This window comes from Egretta garzetta, unplaced genomic scaffold, assembly GCF_000687185.1.
Source record: "Egretta garzetta isolate BGI_Z169 unplaced genomic scaffold, ASM68718v1 scaffold9, whole genome shotgun sequence".
In the NCBI taxonomy this organism is placed as follows: Eukaryota; Metazoa; Chordata; class Aves; order Pelecaniformes; family Ardeidae; genus Egretta; species Egretta garzetta.
In genome coordinates, this window is record NW_009260763.1 from 1,258,921 (window position 1) to 1,284,980 (window position 26,060).

A 26,060-nucleotide genomic window follows, 5' to 3' on the forward strand; every position below is an offset into this window, starting at 1 on the left:
CAGAAAACATGACTTGTCTTTGGATTCTATTATTAACGACTTTAATGAGAAACAGTTATTTGTATGTAACAGCACACACCTCCCTCTCCAATTTAGAACTATATGTCATTTTTCCATAACACGCACCTTAAACAGCCGCCATCCTTGAGCGCAGGTTACGTGAGTGGATGCTGCCATCTAGGCAGGCTTTGGGGAGCAGCACTTATTTTTTAACATCAATTGTCTTTGCCAGGGAAAAAATACTCTATTATCCAAAACAGAGGAGAAAGGAACGTTTTTACACTATTAAAAAAACCCGACACATCACCACTCACCAAAAACTCAAAACCTGCCCCTCAACCAGATTGCAGTAGTCCACATTAAGAGCAAACATTTTCTACGTGTTTATTAAGACATAGATGGTTCTGTATTTCCATACAGGCAACTTGAACTTAAGCTCTGCACTAAATTACAAACTGCTTTTACCTATGACAACTGCAAATACAAAGTATATAGTATTAAGGCTATTAATTACCAAAGCACATTTTACTGTGGCAGTACTATAATTGTACCTATTTCATATGCCTTGAAATACAGTAACAGTACATTTTTAGAAGACAGTTACTAAAATATCTATTGACTTTCTACAAGGAGAGAAATAACTTTTAAAACCATTTTTCTTCATAAAACCAAAATAGTTTCCATCCAGCACAAAAATATATAAAATACATAATGCATCTATCTTATTTAAAACAAGAAACAAATTCTATACACGGCATTTACAGGAGACCTAGAGACAGAAGACTTTAATAATGTCATTTTGATTAGAAATGTTAACAAATAGCTTCATTAGCAGTTGTGAGATTCTGCAGGGAATGTATGAACTATGAATGCAGAATCTTACACAAAATGGTAGCAGGACCTCAAAAGATTATCATTTAGCACCTTCCATCTGTGCAAGGCCTTTGAACGTGGCTTTTTGAATTGGGTTCTGCTGGAGGGCAGGCATTGCCCCAAGTTACAAACAACGAACCACGCTACAGGAATTGCTCCTGAGGTTTGGGACAGTGAGATGAGGGTTTCCCCGAGAAGCACATCCCTTTGAGACGCGGGCGTGAGCACTTTGGCACCCGTAACCAAGGAAGTTGTCCCAAAGACCAGATCTCCAGATTTCAGAAGATCTGCTCGATTAACAACCTCCCAGATCCTCAGAATGGGTGACGGAGGGGCATGGGGGGAAATAGCCACTGACATTCAGAGTGAAGTTATCCTCCTGAGCGTCCTGCCTGGCGTCTTTCAGGACTGCCCTGAGCAGTTTCGGGTTCTTCCTTCTCTCTGAATAATAATGGAAATGTGGTTATCTGGCTACTGGCACACATCTTCCCAACCCCTCCCCTCCTTCCCCCATATAATAAGAAGCAACGCAGCATGAGATTGATTTGTACAGAGAGCAAAGCAATCAAAAAGTCTAGGAACTGCTGAATTCACACTTAATTTAGGCGGTGGAAAAATGAGCAGAGCTGATACCAAAGGAATTCAGTAATAAGCTTTGAAACTACCGTGCTGGAAGAAGATCAGCTGCCCTTTGAGCAGTCCTGGAATGTAGGAGACGAAAGGATAATTTTCACAACATCTTTGCCATCTCCTTGGCTTGTCATATGAAAAAGAAGGGCATTACGAACAATTAAGCAAACCTCCACTGAGCTCAGAAGCTCTCAGTCTGAAAAGCTGGACTCCTCTTTGCACTTAGGGATGTTCAGTGCCCTTTATATTAGCACAGGAAAAACAAACATTCAGGTTTAATTTTATAACAGAGTCTTTTTGGTAATTTTGTATTTCTGTGTCCTCTCCAACAGCAAATGGTATGTTCTGCCTCTTCTCCCACCACTGGCATGAATATGTCAGGGTACTGTTACCTTTTCTCGACAAATTGACACATTTTGCGCAACCGCTTAGCATCAGACACATTCCATGTCTAGAGGAAAAACAATTAAACAAAGATGCTGCAGCAAAGACGAGGAGGCTCTCACCTACAGCAACGAAGCAAAAAAAAAAAAAACCAAAACCAAACCACTCCTCCCTTCTCAAGAAAAATGGAGTTTTTATTTCTCTTGCAGAAAGAAAAATCAGTATTTGGCTGAGGAGGCTCTCACCTACAGCAACAAAGCAAAAAAAAAAAAAACCCCAAACCAAACCACTCCTCCCTTCTCAAGATAAATGGAGTTTTCATTTCTCTTGCAGAAAGAAAAATCAGTATTTGGCACTATTTTACATGAAGCCACTTGACTAAAAGACAGCTAATGACACTGGCTAAAGCAGGCCTCCGTAAGACCAGACACAAGCTGGTCTGGCTGCCTAAGGTTTATTTTGTTGAAAATAGAGTCACATTCAAATAACCTCTTTGGGTTTTCCCAAAGCCAGTAACAAAACCAAGAGACAACATGTGCATAGTATGTTTTATTGAATAAAATCCTGCTTCTAATATTTACACAGTGAAGTTTAGAGATGTAACCTAGTGAAGCATGGCAATGTGTAACATTCATACAACATCTGGAATATCTTTAAATACATCTGAAACTACTTATTATAGCAATCACCTGCCCATCGCTGATTTCATAATTAAGGAAGATTTGAACTTTCTGAAGAATAGCCAAGATGAATATTAAGGATAGTTGAGTTCAGAGAAAACAGTCTGCTATGTGAATTCCAAACCCAAAAGATCTGAGTAAAGTGTCAAGAGTTTTGAAGGCAGCTTCTGTATTTCCATGTTGTTCTTCTCATCTCTGCAGAAGAAGATGACAAAGTAAATTACAAAGCTTAAGGCTGAAAGTAATATCCACAACTTAACCACTCAGCACCCTCCATGGTAATCTTACTTTTTAAATTTATAATGTTGTCTTAACCTTAAGGTGTGTGAACTACAACAAAATACTTCCTTATTATGTATTAAAAACTATATTAAATTTTTAAAGCTGCCAAGGTAGACACAGGGAAATTAGAAATGCTGCAACTGATATCTAGTGTCAAGACAACACTAATTACCACCATTTATGCAAAAACTTCACGATGAAATGTCTTCCACTCTAGCATGTTAAGCAGTGTTATGTGTTGGTTTTTTAAAGCTCTACTAGATATACCATCAATCTACTATTTCAGTGAAGAAGGATCTTGTAAAAAAAAAACAACAAACACTATAGTCAATACCGCTCCTATTTATAGGCTTTTTTAAAGATAATTTCATTACTCTTGATCTTGCATGAATCCTCAGCAAGGTTTGAATGCAAATATAGACTTGTAACAGCCATACTAACAGACTAACTCATGGCACTGGGAGACAGTTATCTTGTCTTTGGACTACTCACTGGCTGCCAGACGTGATTCACTGGCCATTTTCATGATTTTTGCCATCCAGTGGAAAAACATTATAAACTAGGAATGTTGCGTCCTACTCAAGCCTACGGAGGTTCTTCATACTGGTGGGCTACAGACAGCGCGTTACAAAAGGCAGGCAGTCTAGCCTGCCACACTTGGGATTCTGTGTTGAAAAACACCTGGTTGTTAGTCTCAGGTTAAAAAGCAATGATCTTGCACAGTCTCTCATATTTTATTTACCAAACAGGGAGAGGAATTCTAATTTTCCTGTGCCTCAAGTGAATCTGTATGAACCCCTGCCTAATATCCAGGAGGGCCAAGAACAATTACTAACCGAAGTATCTATCAGGTCCCTTCCTGTTTCCCAGCACAACTTACTGGTCAAGAAAGGGAAAGCATTGCTGTCATTTGCAAGGCTGTCCCAACTGGAGCACTGGTTCTGAGCAAATTGTATTGGATGTTGAAATACAACTTCAAATACATGCTTGGAAAGAAAAATAAATTTAAATCAACACCCCCCCCCCCCATCATCCCCTAACCTTTAAGCACCAAGATTAAGCTTCCCATAAAATAGTTCCGTAATGAAGTTCAGCATGATAACTTTGTATTTTTAGAGACTCGATTCATAACAGTAATGGTGTCTCTGCGCATACACACACTCTCATGGAGGGAATCTGGCACCTGGCAGGGACAGCTTTAAAATTCAGAATTTGACAAGAAAACAGAATATGCAAATATGGTAGAAAAAGCTGCAAAAGGTAACAGAAAAGCACTTGGCTATTTGTCATTTCTATGCTACAGCCACCCCTCAATATATTTGTGTATCACAAGAGTATGTTTTATAAAATTTGTAGTGGCTGTTTCCTTCTGTTTCTATTTTATCTTTTTTTTTTCCCCCCAAATGAACAGCCAGCCACCGTTCCATCTATCCAGGATATGTATATCCATCCTAATCTCACTGCTTCTTTTCTTTTTATCTTTTTTTCAACTACAAAGAGTTATCTGGAACACAGCTGCCTACCTGGAAGCTATTTCTTTTATAGCTAACACAGCTATAAATTTTAATAACTAAGAAGCTGCTGAAAGATACAGATTTTGCTCTTGCCCGTCTCACCGGTGAGGCATACAGTCTGCCCTGTCAAATGCTGCCTTTGAGCAGGAGAACCATCTGTACTGTCTATCTCCAGATAAGCAACTATGCATGTGCGAGACACTGTCAACACAGGGTGAATAAAACCAAATGTACATTAAGATAATAAGGCTAAGTTTAGAAATGATTGACTGTAGTATCCAGCTTGAGAGCCTGCATTAACCTCAGACACAAAGTAGCAAATTAATTCAGGTGCCTGAGAGGAACCTTTCTGGGTATGAGGTACATTTGCACACACAGCCCAACGTATTTCCAGGAGGGTTTTGTTTGTTTTTCAAAGAAGATGCAGATTTATTCTTTGTTAAGTGAGAAATACTTGTGTGAATAAGGACCGAAAGATTTCGACACACCAATAACTTCAAGAAAAGCATACTGTAACTCGTAAATATAAATTTGGAGTTAGCATCCCCATGCTTTAACATAGAAGCCATTTCCAGATCTGAAGAGGACTTTCAAACAGTGGTAGGCTAAGAAACATTATACAACTTGGTGTTATCCAGCAACAAGGGGAGGGAATCATATCGCTGCAGACTTAAGGAAATTAAGCTCAAACTACAGAGATTTCAGGCCACGTTAGAAAGGACTATCTGATATATACCACTGATATATTTGACAATTACCACCTGGGTTTTTTCCCCACAACCTGCCTGAAAGCAACAGATGAAGTAATTTATAGTAAGTTGTCAATTAAGGGGGGAAAAGAAGAAGGTAGCCAGCCACACCATGGGGTTGTATCTAACAGAAATGACTTGAAATATAAACCAAGCAACAACTTAGCCAGCTTGGCCATTTCTGTAACTCAGCAGCCAGCCCTACATCCCTCTTCACCACAGGGAACTGCTAGCTCCTCTGTCTCTCCAGCAGTAGGGCAAGAAGGGGCCCAACTTTTCTAACATCCAGAAGACTACGGCTGTGCTCAAATCCACACAAACTGTAACGCCATTTCTGAGAAAGGATATCCCTGTCTCCCTACATGTGAGGTGGTTTGGAACACGTCAACCTCATCAGCCCGGACCGATGGCAAGTAACGGCACTAATAAACGTTACACTGAGTATAAAAAGAAGCAAATACAGAGCAACTCTTCCTTTTCTCAGAAACATAAGTGCACTACCTTATATGCAAACTCTATGGAATAGATGGCAGGACGGAGATGTACTACAACTGCTGTGTCAAGCATGTAAGACCAATTACCTACGATATCACAGAGAAAAATAAGGGAATACCCCCCTGAAATGTGCCTTACAACAAGGCACATTAAGGTTCTGTCTTAGAAAAACCTTCTGCTCATTCTGTAATGCTAATATCTAGCTACACCAACCAAAAGACATGATATTATGAGCCCCACCATCTGGATGTTTTCTTAGACAAACCAGAAAACAGTCTCTTCTTGCCTTTACACTGTTTTCCAGACAGGCCCAAGTGAACCTGCCCCTTGGTATGCTAAATCCATGTCTTCAGCTGGCCAATAACCTCCTCTGATATTTGTGCATGGTGCAGCCCACAAGAGAAATATAAATATGAATACAGATGACTTTTCCATATTTTAGTCCATATTACCTTCACAGGAAAGCTTTAGTGTAGACTTCCACTGTGTGGAAATTGGATTGTATGCAAATTCAATGCAATCTCAGAACCCACTTTTTTCTCCCCATGCCTTCCTCCCTTTACCATCCTATGAAGAAACGGGCATTAAACTAAGTCTCTGAACCAGCAAATATCTTTGGTTTGTCTCCCTTTCCTTCCACAGAGGTAAGAATATTTGGTCCTTTGGTTTCCTTTGGGAAGGAACAGTTTAGAGGCTACCTAGCATGGCCCAGTAACTCTCCTCAAAGAGCAGATACAACCCATTCTCTTTAGGAAAGCTTCACTGACTTTATTACAGAGGTGCCAAATTAAAAAGAAAATAACTCTTTAATTTACTTCAGATAAAAGGCAAGGACAACTGTCATGAAAACAAGAGCATTTACCACATACTCTACAAAAAAAAGCACAACATTCTTCACTTTTAATCCTAAGGAAATGCTCTGGTGTGTCAATAACAGGTGATTCTGGATAAATATTGTACATGGAACTACATTATTTTTCGGAGACACTGCCTCACTGGTAGTGTTCCCAGTTCACATACAGGCACTCCAGCTATCAAGGGAAACAAAGCAAGTGAAATGCAAAAAGTCATCCTGAAAGTAAGTATGCTTATAAACAAGATGAACATTAAGGTATTGACAACCTCTATCCCGGGCCCTAAATTTAATTCACAGCTTAACACATAGGTAAAACGGACACAAGAGGGCGCCCCTAATATAGCGCCCACCTTGGCCCTCCCATCTTCGGTGTCAAGAGCTAAAAATCCCCTGCCTGCCTATTACAGGATCTCCTTATGCCAAAGGAAAACAGGCCTGGTGTCTTCTTTTCTCTTTAGTTCCAATGTACAAGACCCATCAAGACTCACTATCAAAACCTAGGCTACTGGATTCACTTAAGTAAAGGAAGCAGACAGAAGAATGTGTTGATACATTTCTTAACTATCAAACTTTGGTCATTAAACACCACAGCAACGCACAATACTAAGTCCCTGTTGGCCACTGCACAGACTAATGCTACTTAGTATTATATTAAAATGAATTAAAGACAAAAGATGTTACAGACTGTGATTAATAGACATGAAATAGAAATATATATTATTTCACAGATTTGGTGCCTGAAGGGCAAACAGAAATCTTCAAGCATGACCAAATTACATAAAAGATTATAAAGAAAAATTATTTTTAGAATAAATACTAAATATAAGCCTTGTAATTATATTTGAACAGAACTGTAAGACACTATGGATACTTCATGTATTTTCAATGGTCTGTGTATGCTTGCAATGCACTGCCTATATTCAGTGTAAATTGGGACTTATTAGTACCTCACAGAATTACAGGCCAGCCTGAAGAGTGAAAAATGATAAAATGTAATACTATGGTTTGCCTATGAAATAACTGTAAGTCTTCTAATATAGGTGAAAATATATTCTGTGCATTAGTACTCCTTTCACCTTTCATTTCACTTTCTTTTCACTTCTTGGGATATAAGACATCTAATTTTCAGATTGATTAAGCAAGGTAATTAATTTTAAACACTGACTTCAATGGCACTACTTAAAAATACTCAGACGTATTTAAGACCAAAGGCCCAGGGCCATAAGACGCAAATCTTGTTATAAATAAATAACTAAATTAAAGAGTAGAACTTTAGCCCCCAAACTTGCAATCAGTCAGAATCCTTACCAGCAAACTGTCAGTGTAAGATATTATTTCTCACCTGTACTATTGCTCAGTAGTTAATCATTTTTCGAAGAGCATCATAGCATTTCCATTTGTCTGGGATGTAGAAAGGCTCAAAGATGTGAGGGAAAGGAGTGTCATAGCCACACACTCTTGAAATAGGAGCTTCTAAATTCAAAAAGCATTCCTCCTATTAACAGAAATACAGAATAAATGTTAGTGAGGCCATTATTTTCAGGAGTCTTGCATCACAAATTGAGGTCGAATGCACTTTGCCAGAATGACAGTCCTGGAAACTCAAACCTTCTATTTATATCACAGCAGTAGTAGTCCAGACCAGAACAGTGCTTCCTTTTGCCCAAAGGTCCATATTAAAATAACAACTTGTATTAATGTTATTTTCATTTTCTACATATGTGCTGCATTAAATCAGAGGCAGGTTATATTTAGTACATCTGCTATACATCCAGACAAGTGCTGCCAAGAAACAAATATTTTAGGAACAAAGGAGCAACTTCTGAACATATAAAAAATTACATAATCTACGACTGTGAGTTTCTTTCCTATGCTACTTTTGAACATATAAAAAATTACATAATCTACGACTGTGTTATTTGTTGGATACATGAACATCACAGACTTCTTTGAACCCCTAGGTTATTAAGACTCTGTCTGAGAAGCATTAAGCAGTTATGGACATTATGAATTTGAACTCAAGTGGCTTCGCATACCTTTAACCCTTGAGTCAAATCCATGCTCTACACAAAACCTCACAATTCGTGTTCTGTTTGGAGACGAGATTTGACAAGGACTGTGAGAGTTTCATTATTCGACCTAATAGAGCACAAGGTATTACAAATACACCACACTAATCTGAAAGTAACCTGAGGAAATATATGTAACATTACCAGCTTTAATAACCAAATAAGTTAGTGGGGTTTCGATCTTCCTACTCTCAAGTACTGGAGTGATGGCATGGACCATGAAAATTTGCCAGAAGTAGATGCAGAAACAACTTTGCCAACTGATGTTGATGCTAATTATCAGCTCCCTTTCTCCCCATATCTTTAGCGTTTTTATTTGCTTTCCAGAGCAGACAAATGAAGAGACAAAACATGTCTCCTCCCAGCCTCTCCTTTATGGACTGTAGCAACTGAGACATCCTAGCCAGCTTCCCTTGTACTTGGCTCAGCAAAATGGAAGGTGAAGAATTATCTACCAGTCCTTTTCCACCAGGCCAACAAGGAAAACAGTCAAAGAGCTGTGCTTTTCTGCAGCAAAGTGCTAAGTATTTTCTCAGACTGATGAGCTGTTTTGAATGCACGTTGCCTTGCAGTCCATGGCCGCCTAACTCTACCTTACTATGCTTTCTATACATCACGATATTGGGCAGCACAGAAGGTACTCGTAACACACTGAGATTATAACCTTTTGCTCCAGCTACCACTTCGGTGCACTGTGAGGTGGTGCATTTCTGGAAGATAGATGGAAGTAAGAAGTCCAAGAGGTTGTGTGATTGCATTCAGTGTCATTACATTTAATAGTAAATTAATTCACCTAGAAAACTGCAGAGTCTGAATAGCCCTGAGGTAAAAACATACGCAAACAATACAAAGATTTTTTGAGCTCCATTTTCAGGCACTCCTTTGCTTTTCTTTGTAAAGTGAAAGGTTCACATTAGTACTAAATGCTGGGAAGTCGAGGGTACTAAATACTTTACCTATCCATGGGGTAGATCATGATGTTCTACCCCGACCTGCTGGCAAAGATATTTTTGATATAAATCAGTCCTTGGTTCCCATGTTGTGACTGCCCAGTAAGACAAAGTAATAGTTTCTGGACCATCCCGAGATTGACTGCCCAGACCACCTAGGAAATTGCATTATACCAAAACATGTAAGTATATTCTAGACCCACAGCCTTCCAGTCCTGCATTGCTGTTTCAGAGTACCTGACGCAGGACCGCTACCTAGGAGAGACCTTTGGTTTACATCATAACCAGCTCTGTGATAACAGCTCATCCCAAATGAACCTTGGGGAGAAAGTTCATTAGTTTCACTGAAAATAATTGCCGCAGCATTGTCCATACATTGGACATCCATGCAGAGAGCAGCACTGCAGCTTCAGCAGCCCCAGCAGCAGACAGAAATGTGAGCCGCGACTGGCAGGCGGGGTGATACCCTGCCCTGAATGAGCCCCCAGGCTTGGCTGTAAATACAAATCTCAGCTGGCAAGCCCAAGCCATCTAGAATAGTTGCAAGCATGCATATTTATTAATGCTATTGGCCTTCTATTTAATTCAGAATAAAAATTAAATCATAAGACTTTCCAAAACTCCACTTAGTATTTTTTTTTCCTCCAGGAGAACCCAAAGCAGCTGTTACAAGCACCCCTTCTGGGATTTTAAAACTCAGCAATTGCTTTCAATTTGAGCATACACCTATTTCTTTGAAACTCGTACAGCATCTAGAGAGTCCTGTGGATTCCCTTGCCTCGGTGAGGAATTCAGAGAGTGAAGCCGAGATGAGCAGAGTGTTGTGCTATCAGATACAGTCCAAGAATGACAGCCCAAGAAAGGTGCAGAACTCTTTAGTCTGAGCTACTCTCTGCGTGCATGTGTATGTGTATATACAAAATTACTCTTACTACTATTTTTCCAGAGGTAAGGGTGCGTGCAGATTTTTAACTAAGTTATTGCACTGTATGAGTAAAATACTTCAGAGGCAGAAAAAACCCAGACCCAAGCCATCAGTCAAATCTGTGAGAGAAACTCTCTGCTTGCACATGATCTGACTGAAGTCGACACAGATTCACAAAGGTTCACAGCCAAGTGGCTCTGACTGCAGCAGTGTCACACCCAGAATTTCACATTGTAACAGTTTATCATGGAAAAAGTAATTTTCCCGCAGCAAACTGATAAAATTTGTATAATGATGCACTGAATGACTGCTTACAGTTTTTAGAGTACCACGACAGAATGGTTTGGGTTGGAAGGGAGTGCCACAGACCATCTAGTCCACCCCACTATTCTAAGATCATCTTACAATGTGTTTTTTATCTTAGCAGCCATACCTAAAGCCATAGGTAAATACAATACACATGAATATGTTATTATGCAGAGGATCGTTAAATTATTGACACATGCATTCCACAGATGCCAGTTTGGGTCAGGTGATGTGCTGGTTATGGAACCAACTGGAGTAAGTCTCTCAGTGTCAATGACCTCAGTAACAACAGAAACGCGGCAGACCTAGCAAAATGAAGACGATTCAGTTGATGCTACTTAATGTACAGATTTACTGACTATTTGTGAGAATGTTGGTAAGAGCAAATTGCAAAGAATAAAAGCTTTTAAGATTTTTTTTTTAGAGAGTGGAAATAAAATCATAATCCAAAAGGTGGAGTATAAAGTTATCATCAGAATAAGGTATTTGAAAACAATCAAGAAAATGCACTTTTACTTTACAATGTTGAAGTAAAGACACAAGAGTCTTGATCTTGCTAAGAGCTTGGCAAACACTTGACCTTGGCATCACGATTCTCATTCAAAACATAATAAAGCTCATGTTTTTATGACTTTCACCATGCTCACAGTAGGACAGCTATATTTATTCACAGAATCACAGTGATACTCCTGCCGCATACTAAGTATTTGGTCCTCCAAAAAAAAAAATTTTTTTTCACAGATCCACACATTTTACACATAAACAGTCACAGAAAACAAGCTTAAGGAAATATCTTAATAAGAAGATTCAGAGGGAAATGGTGTCTTTTTTTTTACAAACATTTAAGGTGGTTTGATAGAAGATACTACCACTTTACGAGCTGTGCTTTAGATACATCTAGATATGCAGCAAGTCTCTTGTAGGACTGAGGTCTTTACTTAAAACAATCTATAATTAGGTTTGGAGCCAGTTTTTTTTTTTTTTAAAAATACAACTAAAGTTCACTAGTTCATAGGGTTTTGATTTACCTTTGAAATCAGTCCTAATTTATGGGACAATATATTCAGTTGTGTCCTTTAAATCCAAATCAAACCAAACTTTTTCACAAAGTTACAGCATATGAAACTGCCTGCTTAATGGCATTAACTTAATAACTGTAATGTGAGCAACTGAGATGAAATTCTTCATTAGATGGCATTACACTCTGAAAATTCATAGCATTAGCAAGATTTATATCCTAATATAAAAATTATACAGTCTATGGAAGTATTTCTAACTCATCTTCCCTTTTGAGCTTGAAGAGCACTGAACTCAGGTGACCAGCCCATCAAATAGCCTATCTTATACGGATTCTTGTTCACACCTCCTGCTAAAAGTTAGGCTGTAGGAGAAACAAGAGTCCACCTCACCCCAAATCTGACACTGTCCCATCTGCTGTACATATGGCTGTGCCAGATTTTTTGCACCTGTGCAGCCACATTGTAAAGGAACATGACTGAGAATATTTGATACACAACGTCCAGCTCTTTTTAAGATTAATTAGCAGACATCCACTATACAAGCCTATCAGAACAAGTCTACCACAGTACTGAAAAGAGTGATAGAAGATCAAAATTTTAAATTAAGTGGATTTATTCCACACTACTTGGATGTATAAGGGCCAGTATTGGCCCAAAGCGCTCTTGCACAACAGGAGAATGCAAGCTTACAGCCTTCAATAAGTCCCTGGATATTTCAAAGAGGCTGTTTAAACAATCTGACATCTTTCAAGGAAAGACCTTAGGAAAAAACTTACAAATTAAATGGTTTTGGAAGTAAAGATTACTAGGTATGGGATTTCTGATTCAGTGTAAAATGTTTTAAATGCAGTTTTGAAAATCAGTATGAAAAAGTCATACTTATTTAGTAGAATATGCACTAACTTCCAAAATTCAACCGAAGTAAACAATTATTTTGTCAGAAAAAAAAATGCTTATGAGGGAACAGATGTAGTTATTAGTCTAATATATCCAAATTGTCTTCATTTTAAAAAAATTCAGGCAAAATATTAAATCATTGTTCTGCCTGCTTCCTAACTACAGAGATCAAATTCTGGCCTCAATTATTCAATAAGACCTTTGCCAATTACCTTCATTTGCCTGAATTTCACTTGAAGCCTCCTGGAAAATACATTATTCTACTACAGAAAGGCATTTTAATTGGTCACATTATTTCATCTCGACATTTGATGATTAATACACATTTGGGAAGACTTTTCAAAACAACTTAAGAGCACAGGTCCCACTGAAAATCTGCTCTTGAAATTCACAGCAATCAGTCAAATGTATCACATGCACCAATCAAAACAACCTTACACCTTCATTTTTAGAATAGATGCTAAAATTAAGGGCTTGCTAGATGCTGCATGATCGTATTTGAAATGCATCCTTTAGTACTGGGTACACTCCCCCTGTTTCTCCAAATCATAATATTCTAGTACGCTGATATGGAAAATCTTATCCAAATTTATTTTTTTTGCTTTATGTAAGTGTATATTTTACTCTTATCAAAAGATTCAGGTACTCATTGCTAAATCAGGGTTCTGAGTGTAAAACTCTTTAAAACATGTACAACCGAGAATTGCAGGCATTTATAGGGATCGACAATTGTACAAAAAGGATAAAATAAGAAAACAAGTCCATTATTGGGCATTACTGAAGGAAAACATTACTCATCCTTCTGCAACGGACAGAAAAATAAAGCAACCTGGTCTAAAGTTTAGGGGAAGTGCTTTTAGGCATCTGGCCAAGCAAGAAAATAGTTAAAGAGTTTATTGCTCCAGACCTTCCTTTCCCTGAAGGGAATCTATCATTCCATATTCTAAACAAGCCTCCATATGCAAACACTTTGGTAAGTCCCAGCAAATGAGACTACTTAATGTGTAGCTAGCAAGACAGACAATTCCAAACTGATACTTTTCCCCTTAATTATTCTATTTTGGTCTTATTTTCATTATTTCCATATCTTCTGGATGTATTTCATTTTTCTCTGGATGGAGACTGACATGGATCAAAGTTAGTAAAAAGGAAATATTTTTTTATTTTTAAATCCTCCCTAAGGTGAGAAAACTTTCCTTTAAAAATCAATTATTTCTGCAACATCTTATGTCCCGGGGTCTCTCCCATGCTATTCTTATTTTGCAACAATACAGGTACTCAAAAAAATTAAAAGCTGCAAGAATATCACATGACTACAGAGCTGCTATATGAGAACACTGATTTTACAACTCCATTTTTCAATACAGGAATTTACTTTCTGTAGGATGATAAACAAAAAGTTGATTTTAAAGACTAATATGAATAGTCAGAGTTTGATAAAAATTTTAATATTTCTTTTGGTATTATAGCTATTATAATAAAAAGAAGACTAAACATAAGGTTAAGGTCCATTACACAAGGCAAACTGTAGGAACATTTTTTCATGCAAGACTGCTTATTTTTCTGCTGACAATAACTACAACATTTAGACCCAGAAGCTCAGTAACTAGTTGCAAAGGTTTAATTCAGTTGTGGTTTCTGTCAGTTAGAACTCTGAATTTTGCCATCTCATCTATAGATTATAGAATTTAAAAGACCACATATCTATTAGAAGAACTTTTCAGGGAGAAAACTCTTATCACATTAGAGTTTCACTTTCTGTTCTGATATTTTTATTCCAATTTATTTTTGCTGTTGTCACCAATTTAAGTGTGGGGCTCAAACAGTTAAGAAATCTTATTTCATATCACTTTGTAGGTGCCTGTTACATTTATATTATCTATTACTTCCCCATATGGATTTTCATCTGTAAATTACCTCCTATTGTAAGAATGAAATGAATCCTACTATAGGGCAATAATGAGCATGATGAGCTCTTTTACAACCAAAACTACTTTTTACGTCAAAGCTTAAAGATTTTCAAAAGAAGCTTTCCAAAGGGTTAGTCAATCAATCAAACCCCATTTTATGAAAGGTGGATTTCATGCAATAAAGCTGACACTAAATATAGATTAAGGTCTTTTTCTTCGGTTTCTGCTTAAAAGAAAAAAAATAATCCAATTTGAACAGTTTGCTTTCAATAACAGTAGAGCCAAGCATGTGCAGTTTTCATATGTCTCACAATTGTAGCACAGTACTTTCCTTGACAGCTGCAAGCCCCAAATGCTACAAATTTTAAACAGAGCTTGCTTTGACAACATATACAAGTTACATTCTTAGCAGCAGTTACTTCTATGAGCTACATGAGTTCTATGAGAGGTTTTCAAGTTGAGAGATATATATACATATTTTTTTTTAGAGGGAGCATTTTTTTTCCAACAGCTTAGCCATATTTGTCTAAAATATTTCTATAAATCTCTTCCTGATAGTAACAACAGCGATACGATTTTTCCGCAGAGAACTCTGCAGTTATATCTTGTGAACATTTGACTTCTAGAGTTTTCTCCTTTTTGCGACTCCTTTAAAACAATCCGTTTACAACTTAGCATAGCTTGTACTGATTCACTTTGTTTGTTACCAGTTCTTTGAATTTATATAATTAATATATTGTCAAATACAAGGAAATAGTTCACTGCTAAAATGATTTATCTTATGATTGCCAAACAGATAATATTTTTACTTACAAAATACATGAGCGGTTAAAAAAATAAAGAGGCACTTAAGGGAAAAATAGTCCATTCTGTGTAATTTGCTGGCTTCTTACTATTAAAAAGCAATCAATGGTAAATACTGTCTTTGTAGAACCGAATCACAAAAACCAATATTTATACATGAAGTCAAATTTACTATGCAAAAGATAAAGTATTGTAACATAAAATGAACACAATTATTTCCAAACAATTCACATCCCTTTTAAATCCATCAGGTTAAAATAAGAATCTACTTCAGCTATTTTTAATCAAGAGCACCGAATCTATTAGCAATGAATGTATTTCTGACCACAGCACTTTTAGAATCCAGGCATATACAACATAATGCAACATTTTAAGAGTAGTACTTAATGCTGGTTTAATACCTGAATACTTTATTACTTAAACCTTTTTTAAATTGTCTATGAGATGTTGTGTTATGAGACACAACTCAAAAAGAAGTTTGATAAGTATGTATTCTCTGTATTAATACATTTACTGGAAAAGAAAGCACATGTACTTTAAATGTTGTCTTCATCAAAAGAAACACAGGGCTGGGTGGGGAGGATGGTGACAGTTAATAGAAATTCCTTCTTTACGACACACACACGCTTTTAGAAAACTTATTTCTACTATACACCACATACTTAAAAGGTTCCCCAATCACTGTTGAAGGCGTTTGAACAAAAAGATGTTTCAATTGCAAGCAATGTAAAAGGAAAATAACACAAGTGGAAGTAACCCTGACTTGTAAGAATAAAAACATTCCTATGTACTAAATAAAGTGGTTTTGAAACTGCTTTCTTCAGGCAGGACAGACTTTTTGGTGCTATGGCCATAACTGCAATCCTATAAGATGATGTTAGGTCACTATAGCAACTACGGGGTGGCCACACACCATGTCTTGCAAGCCCGTGCTGTTAATACAGGCTCTTTTTCTGTCATGTGGAAGTAAAGAATCCCCAAGTTGACTGAAATACTAAATGCACTTTTTTTTCTGGAAAATTAGTATCTAGAGCATCCCAGATGTTATTTTTCTGTAATCCTGGATACTCTATTGACTTTCACTGCAGCTACGTATTTGCGTGTTTTGCTCCTGGCACATCATTAGCTGATGAAACTAAGGACACTGAAAGGATATTTTAATTCAAGTCACTGAAAAATGTTTTTGTTGCATATTTTTCCAGACCACTTGTGATTTCTTTATATTAAAAAATAACCAATTTACTCTGTTAAGCTCATTACTGCCATTTCACAGAAAAGAGCATGCATAATTAGACAAGCAAAACAAATGAGGATAATGTTGTCTTTGTTGTCACTTGTACCTCTGTAAGTTGTAAACACTCTGAAAGAGGATTTGACCAGAAATTCAGAACAGACTCCTTGCTATGAGCTGGATTTCATTTTTTTAAATCTATATGTACTATACTTTTATGAAAGGTGGATACTTTTGTATCTCACTTACACTGCAACAAACTGCTTCCAGGTAAATAACATCACTGCTTCTGAAATATTCACTGTGAATTTAAAAGGTTCTGAAATTTCCAAGAGGGAGAACTGAAACTAACTTCTTTCGCTTCAATATTTTTTTGCTGACAGAAGACATGTTTACCTATATGAGATTTTACACAGGGCCTCATCACTATTCATTTACATAACACAACCCTGTTACACAATAAAGACTTTTGTATGGACCCAAGGGTATTTCATTTTGTACTTATCTTATATCTCTTTTGGGCTTCATTATTTGCACTGCTTGAGACAACACCGGCAATCTTAGCAATGGCTGCCTGATGCAGTTAGGTGCTCATTCATAGCCTGGTTTGAAGATTGCCCTCAAATTTCATTTTGGCCAGCTTCACAAATGAAGACTATCTTTAATAACCCAATGCAAGACTGATACTGGTTGTTAAATTCTCTATCATGTTTACAACACAACCACTCCAACAAACATTCACGGCAACAGCATTAACTTGAAGCTGTCGGGATTAGAGCCTTGCTCAGTCGCTTAGTTGTCTTGGTGGTAGAACTGCACAAAAAAAATCAGCACTGCATTTCCAAGTTATTTGCAAAGCAAAAAAATTCCCACAAACCAAACAAAAAAGCCCTTCTGTTTATGTCAAACAGCTTATCCTTCCCACATGAGGAAGCAAATGAATAAAAAGTAATTTTCATTTCTTCCCACCCCATCCTATGTTTTATGCAAAAAGGCTAAGACTGTCATGGAAATTTTACACAATTTAAATCCAACCTGGTGGAGTCAAGCACTGGAATTGAAAACTATTCATTCACAATAACACACGGACAGAAATCATGTTCCTCCCAGTAAATTTATAATTTGCATTGTTTAGGGCGTGAGGTGCAGCAGCCAGCATGATTCTTCTCCATGAAATAAATGGCACAAGACAGATAAGCTTGAGAGGATGTAACATGACTTCCAGATTGCTAGAATAAGCTAGTGCCTTAAACGAACCATAACAATGCTATTTGGCAAGTAGAGTTTTCTGATATTTAATTGTAATCCACTAGATGATCACTTCCCATCTTTTTGCTACAAGTACTAGAAATACTATTTTTTTTCCTAGGCAATTATTGCTACACCATAGCTGAAACAATCTAAGGTTTTTCCTACAAATTACATATGGTATACAGTATATACCCAAAATATGACATTTTTTTAATGGAAGTGGTTTGGGGTTTTTTTCTGTAGAGTAGCAAACAACCTTACAGCACATTCACTACAAAGTACATTATTCTATAGGATACTCCAAGTTTACCATGTACTTTCTTGAAGTGGCCATTATGAATATTTGCACCGGCACCCGCATATTTTCTAAAAGCAAACCCTAAGCCCCACAGACAGTTAGAATGACTTCCCAAGCCCATGAGTATCTGAAGACACTTGCGTTATTTGGTTCCTTGGCATTACTAACTCATCTGTTCAGTCAATGATCCTGCAAACTGTTACACATACATTAACACAGGTGAATAATCCAAGTGAAATCAATGGAGCTAAAGTGCCTGCGTAAAATTATTCCTATGTGAAAATGTTTGCAAGTCACAAGTCGTTTTTCCACATGAATGAGGAATATAATAAACATTCGTTAAGCTTTTAAAGTTAGGATCATCCTGCTTCTAATTACAACCTACAGCTTTCAGTCACAAAGCTGGAAATACCCTACCAATATAATCAGATTTTATACTTTCAGATCATCATTTATCACCTACCATTCTAATTGCTTATTTAAGTATTTTGCAAAAACATCTTCTGGATAATCTCAGCATGCCAGAAGTGACTGAAAGGATTTGCTGCTAAGAGTTCTAATAGCCAGTGAGTGGTATTTTTATTTTTACAGCTGCTTAGGCAGCTGAGAGATTCTTGCAATAACAGCCTTGTCAATCTACATATCTGGCACAGTAAAATCCTCATAGAAGGACTTCACTCAACACACACTAATGAAATTCAAAGGAAATGCAATTTCAACCGCTGTTATTAAATAATTTAAACCAGCATATTTCCCATTTTATACCAAAGCATTTTGGGACAGCACAATGAGGACAATGCTGTCCCTCTGACCAGCACCGGACACTTCTCCAGTACAAACTCAGAGCTTGGCCAGGCAACCAGGGAGAGGCAAGTACAAAGGAAATATCTAATCCACCCGTGAAAAGGTTGGGCCTTACCTACTATTTTTCCACAGCGTTTTTTAAACATATCGGCTTTGTAAAATGGACTTGGAGCAGGGGGGAAATATTAGATTACTTGAAACAGATGTATAAGGAATTTTATAGCGTATTCTTTAAACCAAGCTGCCATTTTTTACTTACATGTTTAATTTATAGGAAGCTGCTCGGCAATTCAAACCCACAGGCAGAAGTATTATAGTACAAAGCTTTAACTTGCATATTATATCCTCGTGTATAATGGCAAAATTAACTGTTAGGAAAGCTGACTGTTAAGTATGGAGAGGTAATTTTTATTCTACAGAAAAAGTGTAAAAAATTGAATGGAGAGAAATTCAATGAGGTTTTACAGAAAGTAAAAGGATTATGCAGAAAAATACTTAGAAACACTGAATGAACCATACTGGAGACTCAGCTTTTGGGTGCAGTCTGACTTAAAAAAGCATGAAAGAATTATTTGATCATACAAACTTCAAATTTGTATACCAGGTTATGCTCAACTTTCTTACAATAATTAACTTTTCTTCTTTCCTAGAGAGATGCATTTTTTTTTATATAGTTTTGATGATTTTTCACTACATTTCCTAAATTACTCTTCACATAAACACATTGCTTTCTACTGTAAAGAAAACTTGGTATTACTCTCCTTGGCCCAGCCAACAAAGTAAAAAAAAACCCCCATCAAAACAAAAAATAAACCAAAATCTCTAAGAAAATAAAAAATTAATACTACTAATGTTTCCAGCTATAAAAAGTTAATGCAACTCTCTTACAAAAGACCAAGAAATATGCTGCACATTAAACACTTTCCTTTTGAAATGTTTAATGAAACTATTAAAACAGTTAGCATCACATCTCGTAATTTAAAAACTGGTCTGAAAATGAAGACCAGGAATAATATATTTCAGAGGCTATGAAATTTTAGTTTACCTTTATCCCAGAATTAACAGTTCAAAGTTATTGACCCGATTTTGAAGTGTCAACGAACGGCATGTAGAAAAACAAATGCATGGGACCTGTGCAATGTCCAGCAACATTTAAGAACAGAAATACAGACAACAGAATTAATTATTTTTATACAACAGAGAGACATAATGGTAGAGGTTAATTGCATATTCTAGGAGTCTCTGAAGTTTTCATTGGACTAAACCCAAGTATTTAAGTTGGTCCATGTTTTAGATCTGGCCGTTTAAATAAATTTCATACTTAAAATTATGATGCGAACTTTACTTTTATGCTAAATCAATTATGAAATTTTAATTTTCACTCCACTAATGAACTTCCTGCTTTACAGCTGAAACTATAAATCTTTTACGCAGCCTAATCTCTCTCTTCCACCAACGTTATCAATTGTATAGCAAATTTCTTAATGAAGAAACAGAGCGAAAAGTAAAATAACTACACAGCTGCCTTAGTTACCATGAAGCACCATGAAGCACAATTTTCTTCTTTTCAGTTACAAACTCAAAGTACAGACACCATGAATGAAATGTAAAAATATGCTATTGATAAAAGGAAACTGCAACCCAGTTCAAGCTGAGATTTTCTTTTCCCCCTACATGACTGCTAAACAGTAAAAATCAAAATGTTTCCCTCATGTAAATATGTTAGGAAGTTCTTTCTCAGTTTATTCAGTAAGTAACATTTTTGCTGAGATTAATCTGTCAACACAAGCTGTATTTTACAGCAGTGGAGATCACTAAGAGATGGCATTCAATATCACAAATATAAAATAGATCTACAGTATGAATGCAGTTTATTTTACTATTTACAAGGTCTGATTCTGTGAAGCTAATTAGTGAACAGCAACCCTAATCTCCTTCCCCCGAAATAAAAAAATCCAGAGCTATTCTATTCAAGCAGGATGGTTTGAGAATTAAAGGTCTCTATGTCAACTGACTTTTTCAATATTTAACATTTTTTTGAAGCACGTGGGGCTTCTTGTTTCGCCCTGTATCCAGTACTGTAATAATACAGTAGCATAAACTCTAGCCACTTGCAATCACAGAGACTGCGGTATATGATATACAAAGGGACGCATAAAGAATGAAACCAAAAAGCAGAATTCTGTGGAAGTCTGAGCTTTTATTCAGGTCTGTTTCCTTAGGTGTTGGCCAAACCCACTGCTGTTCAGATCAGGGTCCCCATCACATAAAGTCACTACTGATGGCAGAAGTCAGGGATTAGGTGCAGTGACACTGATGGGCTCTTACAGCTTTGCAACCACAAAACCAAACCCCATTTTTAAACAACAGTTATCCAGTCAGGGATATTCCTGCGCCCACCAGCCCACGTGTCTGATTTCCTCTCAATAAATGAGACCACCAGGCCATGCCCAGCTGAAGTTTTTCTTTCCCAAACTTCTGAGAAAGCCTAAGGACGCAAAGCTTGGCAAGGTCTCAGAATCAAAGTCCAGTCTCTGCCATCACAGAAGGCCACAGTTTCTACCATAAATTGATCATATTTGACTGTACTGTATTGTACTGTACTGTGGTGATACCACAGTTACTGGGTTTTTTTTTATCCCGCTCCTTCTGTATGACAGGTGATCTTAAAACTCTTTTTTCTAATTTCAAGCCATTCACTTCAAATTCATTAATATATTATTTTTCCCCGCCATTACTTTAGTAAAATAGGTGCTTTTCTGCTAGTTACCTTTGCCCATTTCCCCAGTAAATTTACAAACAGGACATACATTCCTTGTAGCCTTCGTTTTGATAGTGGGAGGAAGGCAGGCACTGTTAAGCTATTTTCATACAGCAGGCTCTCCACAGCTTCTGATTACCCCAGCAGCTCCTCACTCACATCATCTGGTTTCAATGCTTTTTTCTTAAAACTAGTTGACCACACTTACCTCCAATATTCCACATGAGATCCCACCGCTATCTTCTACAACGAAGTAAGTACTTACTATTTCTACTGTAAGGGCCTCTCCAAATGCACTTGTCTTTTTATCCAACTGCACGATGTTGGTGGTACACAACTGCAGAAGGTAACTGATACACTAGCTCTTCATCTTTTGCCCAATTAATAAGCTTATGTAAAATAAAAAGTTATTAGTTCCTAGGTATGTACCATTGTACTTTTCCTGATCAGACTGTATTCTGTTTCTGCTCCTGAGACCCTTAATGTCATCTAAGTTCATTACAGGATTCGAATTTTTACTATATTAACAATAGACCAACTTTATGACTCACCAACTCTGTTTTTCATAACTAAGAAACTAAAGAGAGCATCAAGATCTAACCGAGTCTTAAGAAACACTGCTAGTAGCCTCTTACAACTTGGTAACATTTTTGAGAGCCCAACATTCTACAATCTCATCATATATCTTGCAGTTCTTGTACTGTCAAGATTTTGTAATGTCAGGATCTAACCTGTCAGATCAGTGTGGCACAACATACACTTGCTATATAAAGCCCAGCAAATTCAGTAACAAATTCAGTTTCAGAAAACATCACCCTGACACAAATTTTTATCAGAATACGATAACTGCAGAACATAAGTACTTTATGCTTTTAGAAAGGAATTCAGAGCTATGAAGACGTAAAACCAGTGTTGAGAAAAACCCAACTGGTACAGCAGTTGTTACGGGGATTTTCTCCCTGTGTATGATGACTAGATTAATTCTGGATTTTTCATGTGTCAGCCAGTAGAAATACAGTCAACCAATTCTGCTAACAACTGTAAGAAAGAACCCTGCAGACACTGCAGGCATGGGTTTATATCACCAAAGGTCCAGCTTTAAGTGTTTGACATAGCACTTTGTCTTCATCAAGACATGAAACATGCTCTCAAATGTCTTCTTTTGTGGTTGGTTAAAAAAAAAAAAAAAAAAAAAAAAAAAAAAAAGCCACAGAAAAAAAGCTCACATGTAACACATTATTTGTATCTGCTATGAATTCAGGGATACTCCAGAAATTATGGGTTTTGTTGGCTGCATAGTTTCCTATCCATCATAAAATCAATATTATTCTGAATGCTTTACAAAAATAGAGGTTTAAGCAGCTTTCTCTGAACAGCATATAATTTTTCAAGCTATTTCTACTTATTTTAGTGGTCACCACAAATTATATGGAGAAAAAAAAGCTTAGCTTTTAGCGGTTAATAAACAACTTCAGCCTAGAAGACCCTCTGACTAAATGAAGCAAGGGCTGAGGTTTACTGTAGCATGGGGATCAAAGCACGCTGAAACTCACGTTGCTGCTTTGCAGCGTTCTTACTGTGTAAAATGGTTTCCAATAGCCAAACGTCTTTTGAAGGATTTCTTCCTTATTTGATATAACTTTTCTAAACGACTACCATTTGCACCTCGAAACAGCTGTTTTCAAGACTTCTTCCCTTCTGCTTTATTTAACCCCAAATTGGGAATATGAAATACATACATGAATTTCTCAGCTCTAATTAACCAGTGTTTAGATACTCTTCTCTGTGCTATTATATGTCATGTTAAATTTATCAGCTTCTTTAAGAACAGAAACATTTTCCTTTGGGATGGGTCACTTCTGAGGGTGTGAAGGGTTTTAATTAAGTAAACTGCAGAATATTACTATGGTAATGGACAACTTATAAATCTGAACAATAGGAGAAAAAAAGCTGTGAGCTGTTTAGAATTAAAAAGTAAATACTTAACTAAAAAAACCCAAAATATTTCACACTAAAACCAAAAGCAAATAAAAACTTTAATACTATTTTTAAAAAATACATAAAACCTATGGTGGTTTAGAATACAGCCGGCGAGACAATGGCAATCTACCTTGCAGACAGATTGCTAACACTGCAAAGTAGCCGAGCAGCTTTAAGGTGCATATTCCCAATTACCATAAATCTGCATTGACAGATTAGAGGCTGGATGTGCAATGCTATTTATGTTCTTGTAAGGGAGATAGTTATTTTAGGAGACTTTCAACAGTATCTTTAATTCTCAGGTACTGTTAAAAAGTTTCAAATCTTTCCATAGGGAGATTTACTGTAAAATGAGATGTGCCACCCTTTGAAGACGTTTACTCTTATTGACTAGGAAGGAAGCCTGGAGCGAATGGATTAGAGATGTCATTTTTTGATTAATCCTACTTGAGTAATTATGTAGAAAAATTCCAATCCATGCCATCTCACTGCAGTGGCTATCTTTACACAGATACTTGCAGAGATGAGACAAATGTTCACAGTTAAACAGAATTTTTTTGGAAGCCATTTAATACCAGATTGGACCAATAAAAAAAACTATAGTACCTAGTAAGAGTGTCCATTGATAACAGTAAATGAGACAATGTAACTTTAAAAATCCATCTATATTTCCCTCTCTTTTTTAGTCCTTATCAACTGCCAGAGGTGATAAATTCTTTATGGACATAAAATACAGGACAACATTTTTGTATGTTGTCAGTACACAGATAGCGAAAGGTCTTCAGATCTTTCAAGTTTCTTGACTACCTGCTGGAATTCAAAGTTGGTGTAATAGTCAGCTTTAAAAGTGATTGAAGATTGCATGTAATCAAACAAATTAGAGAAGAAAACAAAATGCCATTCATTAGGTGACTTGATAACTTCTGAAGTTGTGCCTATAAAGTCACTTCAGCATGTTTTAGGTTAACCCATTGGCTTCTCAAATGAGGCTGCTAATGGAAATTACCATTTCCTAAGAACAGAATCCAGTTAGGCAACATTTCTTAACCTTATACAAGTAAAAAATGCGTGCATATAGATAACCTGATAAGGAAAGATGTCTAACAGAATACACTGATCCACGCACGTAACACTGTGCACTTCTAAACCTGTAGGTGATGTTACATGTAGTATTTAGATGTTTCCCTCCAGTAGCTCAAAACTCCATATGAAAATGGGAGAAGTTCAGATCTTCATACTGAAAGCTAAATCAGAGAACTTCTACCATATAAATAATTGTAGGAGATTCTTTACAACTTTTGCAAAGACGATAACACCCACATTTAGTCACTTAAACCTGTCACACTTATTTATATGAGAAATCCTTTTCTTAGTATTCTGAATTAGACACAGTGATTAAATACATAAAGATTAGAGGAATTTGGCTCAAAGGAAATTAGATTTCTCAATTTGGGTTTAACCAAGGAGGATTCCTCTAAAGGGTAGTTGTTGGGAATGCAACATCGATGAGGTAATTTCAGTTTTGAATAACACTGGATTGCTGCTTCTGTATTACTTACCAGGTTCCTTGCTCATCTGAAGCATTCTCAATACATTCTGAAGATAAATTGCTTATCTGAGGCATTCTGAATAAGTGGGAACAATTTGCTGACTCAATGCATAGCAACATATGGTGTCACAACTCCTATTTTTAGAGACGTCTTCGCTCCTTTCGCTTCTGCCCTTTGAGACTGGATACAGCATAACCTCATCAATATATTTATTAGCATATAATCACATTAATTCCATCAATATCAATATATACTGTGGTTGACTCAGGCATACACATATACCGTGGACTTCATCTTGACACCTACAGTATACACAAGAATATTCAATGCTAGCTTTTTATATTCAGTATTTCTTATTCTCAGCCAAATAACATTCATACATGTATGGTTCACCCATATGATCACAGCAGAACAGAGGAAGAAATTAGGTCATAACAAGATGCTGCAGCTGCACAGGACATATCTAGGCACATTTTTCAGGAATCTTGCTACGATGACACTGAAGTCTTGCATCACTATTCCAGTGAAAGGAATATCCTTCTGCAGCATATCCTTTGCAAAGATTTTGGTTTAATTTTAACTTCCCATTGGTAGCAACATGTAGACTTGGTGACTTACAATACTGAACGTTTTGTTTGTCAGTCTGCTGCAGGGAAAAATGGTTTTGTAGGCAACAATTCTGTTTTGCTGTAAAAGGGATACTTCTCTCACTAAAAAAAAAAAAAAAAAAAAAAGGCAACACAACTCATGGTTTTCTTAGCCTACATAAAGACTTAAATATCTACCACCAAGTTTTATACAAAATGTTAGAAATGCCCATAACTCCACGGTATGACAGAGAT

At 36.7% G+C, this 26,060-nt stretch overlaps 1 protein-coding gene across 1 annotated transcript in view; it reads right to left on the minus strand.

Moving 5' to 3' along the window:
• Nucleotides 1-2,575: 2,575 nt before the first annotated feature.
• Nucleotides 2,576-26,060, minus strand: part of BCKDHB (branched chain keto acid dehydrogenase E1 subunit beta) — a 135,425-nt gene continuing 111,940 nt past the window's right edge. Inside the window, exons 9-10 of the mRNA XM_009646075.2 lie at nt 7,806-7,958; nt 2,576-2,762 (exon numbers count right to left, since the gene is read on the minus strand). Of these exons, the coding sequence (XP_009644370.1) occupies nt 7,818-7,958 (141 nt within the window). The 3' untranslated portion in view covers nt 2,576-2,762; nt 7,806-7,817. The remainder of the gene's footprint in view (nt 2,763-7,805; nt 7,959-26,060) is intronic.